The sequence below is a fragment of the Macrobrachium rosenbergii genome, chromosome 15 (genome assembly GCF_040412425.1).
Source record: "Macrobrachium rosenbergii isolate ZJJX-2024 chromosome 15, ASM4041242v1, whole genome shotgun sequence".
NCBI lineage: Eukaryota > Metazoa > Arthropoda > Malacostraca > Decapoda > Palaemonidae > Macrobrachium > Macrobrachium rosenbergii.
Window position 1 is genome coordinate 40,792,621 of NC_089755.1, and position 9,309 is coordinate 40,801,929.

Below are 9,309 nucleotides of genomic sequence, written 5' to 3' on the forward strand. Positions count from 1 at the left end.
GTATGCGCGAAGAGGTAAAAAAAAGAAAAAAAATTGCAATTGTCAAATCCGAATTACAAAGTATGGCTAGGTTTGCATCCCATTCGTTTCTGTATTATGAAATGTTCGTGCCTTTTCTGTATTTCCTGATACGGATTATTTATTCATTCATTTATCTGTTCTCGTTTCTTATATTTTGGCGTTTTGCGTGCATACCCTTCTCGATCTAAAAAATAAATTAATAAGGGGGTAAAATATAAAGATATCTAGATGACAATATCTTTAGTTTGATGGTGAAAAATAGATAGTATATTTGCATTTCTAGATCGTTTGATATTCTTATTTAGTCCTTCATCTGTTTCTTTTCTTTTTTTTTTCATTTCGCATGCATACCCTTCTCGGTTTAAAAAGAAGAGGTAAAAATTAAAGATATCCCGATGACAATACCTTCATTTGTTTGACGGTGAAAATTGACAAGTTATCGATAAGTGAATACGTATATTTACATTTCTGCATCTTGCGAGATTCGAGAGGATTTCAAAACATAGAGCGGGCGCAGGACCATAAGGTGTTACCGAGTAATAATTAAAATCAACCCTTTATCATTGGTTACGAATTTAAAAAATATTAAAGAAAAAAATTTCAAACTAGACTGTATCACGGCACTAACATGCTATCTATTAGCTACTAACATTATATATAGAAATTGTTCAGTCAGCCGCCTTTTCCCCTTTAAAGGTTGCGACACAAAAACTGTTAGCCTTACAGTTTTCAGCAAGTATTGATGGGGTGAGGTTGCTAGCCACCCCTCTCCTATATATATGTATATATATATATATGTGTGTGTTTTGCATGTGTGTTTTACATACATACATACATGTATATATGTTATATATATATATATATATATATATATATATATAAAATATATATATATATATATATATATATATATATATATATATATATATATATATATATATGTTTCTTGACTGAGATTGGAGTAAGAAAAAGAGAGAAGAGAGAAGAGTTGTTTGTGAATGGAGAGAGAGAGAGAGAGAGAGAGAGAAAGATAAAAATGGATTCCAGTCAATGACTGGTGCATGCTTAAGGGCGTCAACCTGTCGTTAGTATTTTTTCCTGTTGACGTATATGAAGTTATTTTTGCAACACTAACTTGTTTTGAAGTTCTGATGGTTGACAATCAAATAACTGCCCATTACATATGGTTATATATGTACATATATGTATGTATATATATACATATATGTATATATATGTATGTATATACAGTATATATATATATATATATATATATATATATATATATATATACTGTATATATATATATATATATATATATATATATATATATATATATATATATATATATATATATATGCATCAAAATGTCAGCAATGCTTTTTTTTTTCCTTTTAGGAATCTATTTCTGTACAGGAATAGGAATACTGTTGTTATATATATATATATATATATATATATATATATATATATATATATATATATATATATATATATATATATATATATATATATATATATATATGTATATATACATGTGTATGTATGTATGTATGTATATATATATATATATATATATATATATATATATATATATATATATATATATATATATATAATATATATATATATATATGAAAAAATATATATATATATATGTGTGTGTGTGTGTGTGCAATTGTTTTGTATTCTGAAGCAGCCTTTCTTTCTCTCTCTCTGTCTCCAGTTCTTTAACATTTACCCAATAGCATTTGATTATAGATTCCCTCGGAAATTGGTAACGAAAAAAATTACCATAATATCAAAAACAAGAATTTGCCTATATACCCAGTCAGTTTTAGTCCTTCGCGTGAGAGTTTTTTTCTTCTTCTTCTCTAATATCTTTCGGTCCTATTTTTTTTTTCCTTTGAATCAAATTCATGACTTAGGGAATAGCTATAACCATCCCTGTCACGGGTCCATCAATCATTCATCTCTATCTAGAGAAAGTGAAGTAAAAAAGAAATAGACAATTTATCTATTTATCGCCAATCGATGGTCATCGAAACATGAATTTATGAATCCGAGATGAACGAGCGTGAATAATTCAGCCTCGTCGAAGAATATTAGAATAAAATGAATTCAAAAACCCTTCTGTATTCATTGTTGAGACCAGACACTCTGTGATTGCCACTTTTCGACTAATACGCTTCGTCATGCAAATCGCCATTTATCGTAATCCCGTAATTCGTATTCGATCGCGCAATTACAACTTGTATTCCACAAGTCTATAACTTTATATAGATTCTTCAAGCAGAATTATTCAGACAGTTGTAGAGACTAAATTCACGTGATTTGAATGTAATGTATTAATGTCAGATTATCAGTAAGTGTTGATTTTATTCTGTAAGTTTGTGTTTGACTGCTTGTTTGCTGTTAGGGCGTACATGACCGTTGTTGCTTTGGAGAGTATATGACGGTTGTTGTTGCTTTGGAGATTATATGACGGTTGTTGTTGCTTTGGGGAGTATATGACCGTTGTTGTTGCTTTGGAGATTATATGACGGTTGTTGTTGCTTTGGAGAGTATATGACGGTTGTTGTTGCTTTGGGAATTATATGACCGTTGTTGTTGCTTTGAGATTATATGACTGGGTTGTTGTTGCTTTGGAGTATATGACGGTTGTTGTTGCTTTGGAGATTATTGTTTGCTGTTGCTTTGGAGTATATGACCGTATATGGTTGTTGTTGCTTTGGGGAGTATATGACCGTTGTTGTTGCTTTATATGACTTTGGAGAGTATATGACGGTTGTTGTTGCTTTGGAGATTATATGACGGTTGTTGTTGCTTTGGAGAGTATATGACGGTTGTTGTTGCTTTGGAGAGTATATGACGGTTGTTGTTGCTTTGGGGAGTATATGACGGTTGTTGTTGCTTTGGAGAGTATATGACGGTTGTTGTTGCTTTGGGGAGTATATGACCGTTGTTGTTGCTTTGGAGATTATATGACGGTTGTTGTTGCTTTGGAGAGTATATGACGGTTGTTGTTGCTTTGGAGATTATATGACGGTTGTTGTTGCTTTGGAGAGTATATGACGGTTGTTGTTGCTTTGGAGAGTATATGTTGTTGTTTTGGGGAGTATATGACCGTTGTTGTTGTTGGAGATTATATGACGGTTGTTGTTTTTGAGAGTATATGACGGTTGTTGTTGCTTTGGAGATTATATGACGGTTGTTGTTGCTTTGGAGAGTATATGACGGTTGTTGTTGCTTTGGAGAGTATATTTGACAAGTTGTTGTTGCTTTGGGAGTATATGACGGTTGTTGTTGCTTTGAGAAGTATATGACGGTTATTTGTTGCTTTGGGGAGTATATGACCGTTGTTGTTGCTTGGAGATTATATGACGGTTGTTGTTGCTTTGGAGAGTATATGACGGTTGTTGTTGCTTTGGAGATTATATGACGGTTGTTGTTGCTTTGGAGATTATATGACGGTTGTTGTTGCTTTGGAGAGTATATGACGGTTGTTGTTGCTTTGGAGATTATATGACGGTTGTTGTTGCTTTGGAGAGTATATGACGGTTGTTGTTGCTTTGGGGAGTATATGACCGTTGTTGTTGCTTGGAGATTATATGACAGTTGTTGTTGCTTTGGAGAGTATATGATTTGTTGTTGTTGCTTTGGAGATTATATGACGGTTGTTGTTGCTTTGGAGAGTATATGACGGTTGTTGTTGCTTTGGAGAGTATATGACGGTTGTTGTTGCTTTGGGGAGTATATGACGGTTGTTGTTGCTTTGGGGGAGTATATGACGGTTGTTGTTGCTTTGGGGAGTATATGACCGTTGTTGCTTTGGAGAGTATATGACGGTTGTTGTTGCTTTGGAGATTATATGACGGTTGTTGTTGTTTGGGGAGTATATGACGGTTGTTGTTGCTTTGGGGAGTATATGACCCGTTGTTGTTGTTGCTTTGGGAGTATATGACCGTTGTTGCTTTGGAGAGTATATGACGGTTGTTGTTGCTTTGGGGAGTATATGACCTTTGTTGTTGCTGTGGAGATTATATGACGGTTGTTGTTGCTTTGGAGAGTATATGAGTTGTTGTTGCTTTAGGAGTATATGACCGTTGTTGCTTTGGAGAGTATATGACAGTTGTTGTTGCTTTGGGGAGTATATAACCGTTGTTGCTGGAGAGCATATGGGTTGTTGTTGCTTTGGGGGAGTATATGACCGTTGTTGTTGCTTTGTTATATGACGGTTGTTGTTTGCTTTGGGGAGTATATGACCTTTGTTGTTGCTGTGGAGATTATATGACGGTTGTTGTTGCTTTGGAGAGTATATGACCTTTGTTGTTGCTGTGGAGATTATATGACGGTTGTTGTTGCTTTGGAGAGTATATGAGATTATATGACGGTTGTTGTTGCCTTATTTTGTTGTTGCTGTGGAGATTATATGACGGTTGTTGTTGCTTTGGAGAGTATATGACGGTTGTTGTTGCTTTAGGGAGTATATGACCGTTGTTGCTTTGGAGAGTATATGACGGTTGTTGTTGCTTTGGGGAGTATATGACCGTTGTTGCTTTGGAGAGTATATGACGGTTGTTGTTGCTTTGGGGAGTATATGACCGTTGTTGTTGCTTTGGAGATTATATGACGGTTGTTGTTGCTTTGGGAGTATATGACCGTTGTTGTTTCTGTTGTTGCTTGGGGAGAGATGACCTTGTTGTTGCTGTGGAGATTATATGACGGTTGTTGTTGCTTTGAGAGTATATGACGGTTGTTGTTGCTTTAGGGGAGTATATGACCGTTGTTGCTTTGGAGAGTATATGACGGTTGTTGTTGCTTTGGGGAGTATATGACCTTTGTTGTTGCTGTGGAGATTATATGACGGTTGTTGTTAAGGGGAGAGATGACCGTTGTTGCTTTGGAGAGTATATGACGGTTGTTGTTGCTTTGGGGAGTATATGACGGTTGTTGTTGGTTTGGGGAGTATATGACCGTTGTTGTTGCTTTGGGGAGTATATGACGGTTGTTGTTGCTTTGGGGAGTATATGACCGTTGTTGCTTTGGAGAGTATATGACGGTTGTTGTTGCTTTGGGGAGTATATGACCGTTGTTGTTGTTTTGGGGAGTGTATGACCGTTGTTGTTGCTTTGGGGAGTATATGACCGTTGTTGTTGCTTTGGGCGTAGACGACCATTGTTGTTGTTTTTGGGAGTAGATGACCCTTGTTGTTGTTATGCATAGATGACCGTTATTGTTGTTTCTGGCTGTAGATGACCGTTGTTGTTATTTTTGGCTGTAGATGACCGTTGTTGTTATTTTTGGGAACAAATGACCGTTGTTATTTATGGGAATGTATTACCGTTGTTGTTGTTTTTGGGGATAGATGACTACTGTTGTTTTTGACGCAGATGACCGTTGTTGTTGTTTGGGGGATAGATGACCATTGTTGTTTCTGACGTAGATGACCGTTGTTGTTTTTAGACGTAGAAGACCGTTGTTGTTGTTGGGAGTAGATGACTGTTGCGGTTGTTGCTTTTGGGAGTAGATGACCGTTATTGTTGTTTCTGGACGTAGATGACCCTTATTGTTATTGTTGTTGGGACACTAGTCTGCTCCTCACAACCAATAACACAATCGACTCCCCGTCGCATTTTCACTGTAATTCTAATAGATAATTACGATCATTTATACATCTTGTGTCACTTTTCCCCTCACCAGTTCATCGCACTTATAAGGACATTAATTCAACGGCACTTATGCTTATTATCATTTTAATTATTATCATTATTATCATCATCATTATCATCCGCTTATCAGGACGTCGGTCACAATTAGACGGCCATTTTGGCAAATTAGCCAAATCCCAGCGCTAGGGAAGAACAAAAATTAAACCAAATAATGATATTAATTACTGAAAACGGAAGAAAAGTCGCTTTTCACAGAGTCATTATAATTATTTTAATGATAATGACAGCGTCCTCCACAAGTTCGATATCTGTCCGGGCCTGAATTCTTCATGACCATCGAGAATTGGATATTGGTTTGTGGTGACTTCAAGCTTAAGAATAGAGATACAACAAAGGCACAATTAATCGTGAGTGTCTTTGTTTTTTCTTGCCTGAAGGAAACAAAAAATAAACACATAAAAAAATGATCAAATAGAGGATAAAAAGAGGTTGTCAAACCTTAGGAATAGATACAATAGAGGCACAGTTAATCGTGAGTTTCTAAGGAGTGAAGCCGCGTTTCTTTGCTTATTCTTAACTGAAAGAAACGAAAAATAAATACATAAAAAAGTGATAAAATAGAGGATAAAAAGAGGTGGTCAAACCTTAGGAACAGGTACAATAGAGGCACAGTTAATCGTGAATTTCTAAGGAGCGAAGCCACGTTTCTCTGTCTTCTCTTAGCCAAAGAAGACAAAAAATAGATAAATAAATAAAAAAACAATAATACAGAGGAAAAACAGAGGTGGTCAAAGCTTAAGAACAGAGGCACAATAACGGTACAATTAATCGTGAGTTTCTAAGGAGCGAAGCCACGTTTCTCTGCCTTCTCTTAGCCAGAGGAAACAAAAAATAGGTAAATAAACAAAAAAATACAGTGGAGAAACAGAGGTGGTCTTAAGTCTAAGGAAGCGATCGACTGGAATCTTGAAGAATGAACATTTTAGAATTCTGGGAGAAAAGGATCAACACAATTTGCCCCCAGAAAACATCCGCGTATATAACACGATAGATTAGTGTACTCATTCTGTCAAAAATGACTGTAATGTCAGAGAGGGTCGAGACGGCAAATCCGCAGGCTTTCTCGACGTGCTGGTCAAAGTACCTTCTTTAGGTACCTTCTTCGGGTGCTCTATACGAGGTCTGAGGAGAACTGGGCTTGCCAAGGTCAGGTAACAGTACGTGTAAATATGGCGTTTATTAATTGTAGCCTGTAGTTGTTGCATGCAATGGAAAACATTATATTACGATGCAATTGCATTTTATTATATAGAGGTTGTATGACACATATTTGGATAAGCTTGCTCGCAATGTTGAAAGTTATTTCTCTTCTCTCTCTCTCTCTCTCTCTCTCTCTCTCTCTCTCTCTCTATTTTTAGCTTTTTCATTCATCTTTTCATTGCAAAATGAGCGTCCCAAAAGAAAAGGGAATAACAATGCACTTACCTCTCCTGTCTGATCTATCTTTGCTTTTATTCACTCGCTGGCTTAAGTATTTTTAGCTGCCAATTACTTTTCTACAGCTCTTTCTTATTACTTCCAACACGAAGGTTTTATGTTTTTGTTCTGGTCATTTGTTCGATATTTTTGTTAGTCTGTTATTTTCTTATTTTGTTCGTCTAAAACTAAAGGTTATCACGATTATTTACAAAAAAAAAAAAATCCACGCAAGGATTCTCACGAAAATTTGAAGAAAGGTGGGCCTCGTCACTGAAAACGGGTTGCTGAATTTTGGGAGAAATACGGGTCTGATTAAAAGGCTTTTCGGTGAAGGATAGATTGCTTAGCCTTGGCGGAGGTTTGCGGTCTCCGAAAGCGCTAGTTTTATTGTAAAGTATTAATTATTTAATCATGCGCTGCATTTTGCTAAATTCCTTTCCGTAATGTTTTCTCATGGTCATTCTAGTTTGTGGAAACTTGATCTGTAAATCTGGTAGGCATTTGGGTAGTTATACATTAATGTATCCCCGTAATAATAATAATAATAATAATAATAATAATAATAATAATAATAATAATAATAATAATAATAATAATAAAAATTCACTAAATTTTTGCAAGCAACAGTAAACTTGACAGTGCAATGCACTCAGCCAATAGAAACCTGACTTAGGGAAAGTATGCCAGATCAGGAAGTTTTGATAAAGATTCCTCTATCCCTATTTAACTCCGTCTATTTATCTAAGTGCTCCTAATTGTCTACATTTACCATTTTCCAGCGGCTGGTCGCCTCAGACCAGTCATTTTAATTACCACTCCTGGCAGGTAAGTCGTGTTGATTGCTTGAAATAACAAGTTACCTGGATTGCCAAAAGTGTCTCATTAAATCGCCAGTTTCTTGAAAACAACGGCCAACAAAAAGCAACGAAAATTACAAAAAAAAAACTCTTATTGGACATTCGCAGACGCTAATCAAGCAGAAAGATAAAAAAAAGAAAAAGCTTTCTTTGTTGAAAGGCAGCAATGAGTCATTTCTTTCTCCGAGTCCCGCTCTTGTGAGTCTAATCATTGCAGTGTTTGCAGTGTAATAAATTTAAAGAAAAAAGAGAGGAGGCAGGAAAAAAGTGTCGAGGGGTTAAATTTACCTCTAATCGCTCGTTTGCAAAGTCCTTAACGACCGGAAGTTGTTAAATGGGGTTTATGTGACGGGCTAATGCAAATTGCTCCCTTCTCCTCTGCTTCGTCGTGATGGCCGTTGACGAATTATTCATCAAGGGGCGAAAGAAAAACCTTGAGCGCCTTTTCGTTTGTCAACTGCAGCTCGTAAACAGAAGGCGGTGTCGTAATGTTTCTTTCATGTGTTATTTCTCTCTCGTGGAGATTTGAAAGGCAGCTTTTCTGTTGCTAATAATTCTTCTTCTTTTAACGTGCTTTTTTCCCATTTTGTATTGGGTAAGTACGATGCCTTCTTTTGAAGGACTTTCATTTGGCTTTGGGGGTAGACCGTAGTCGTAGTCTCGATCGGCTACCCTGCCTGACACTGCTTAGACCCCGGTAGCGTATGTGCGTGTATTGTACCAGTCACCAGCGCCCTTTCTCCCAGCAGCGAGAAGTTGTTGCGCGGTTAGGTTAACAGTCGAGACATGTGAGGTGTCTGTTACCTTTTTAGATGTTGGAGTGGCTTTGTTTGTGTGTGCATTAGTCTGTAACACCCATTTGCTCTTAAGCAAACCTATCCGTTGATTACATACATAATCCCGGGGTGTCTACACGGATAGCAAAGTGTCCGCCTCTCTGCCCGGTCGGCTGCGGATTTGAACCCGCACCACAGACCTGCGTGAAGTCCGAAGCTGCTGCTCTAACCGACCTGGCCATCGAGGCTCTTTCTGTTGCTAATAATTGTTATTAGTTTTTGAAATGAGACTGGATTGCTTAGGTTCAACTATTTTTTGTTAAGAGTTTACTTTTTTAGAATAACTAGAGATGAAAGCACAAGTTCTTCTCAGCCATGACGTCAAAGACTTTGGCCAATCGCGTACGTGGAATAAAAGATAGGAAGAAGGCGAGGAGAAATGGGATGGGGGTGGGGGGAAGGTGGTGACCCACGTAGGAGTAGGTAGACATATATATATATTTA

The 9,309-nt window shown here is 36.7% G+C and overlaps 1 protein-coding gene across 1 annotated transcript; it reads right to left on the reverse strand.

The window, feature by feature from the left end:
• Nucleotides 1-2,781: 2,781 nt before the first annotated feature.
• Nucleotides 2,782-9,047, reverse strand: LOC136846330 (putative mediator of RNA polymerase II transcription subunit 29). Its single transcript, XM_067117130.1, has 6 exons — nucleotides 9,006-9,047; nucleotides 5,366-5,538; nucleotides 4,861-5,227; nucleotides 4,517-4,758; nucleotides 3,680-4,385; nucleotides 2,782-3,648 (listed from the first exon to the last, which is right to left on the reverse strand). The coding sequence occupies exons 1-6, from the start codon at nucleotides 9,045-9,047 to the stop codon at nucleotides 2,782-2,784; spliced, it is 2,397 nt and encodes a 798-aa protein (XP_066973231.1).
• Nucleotides 9,048-9,309: the final 262 nt, after the last annotated feature.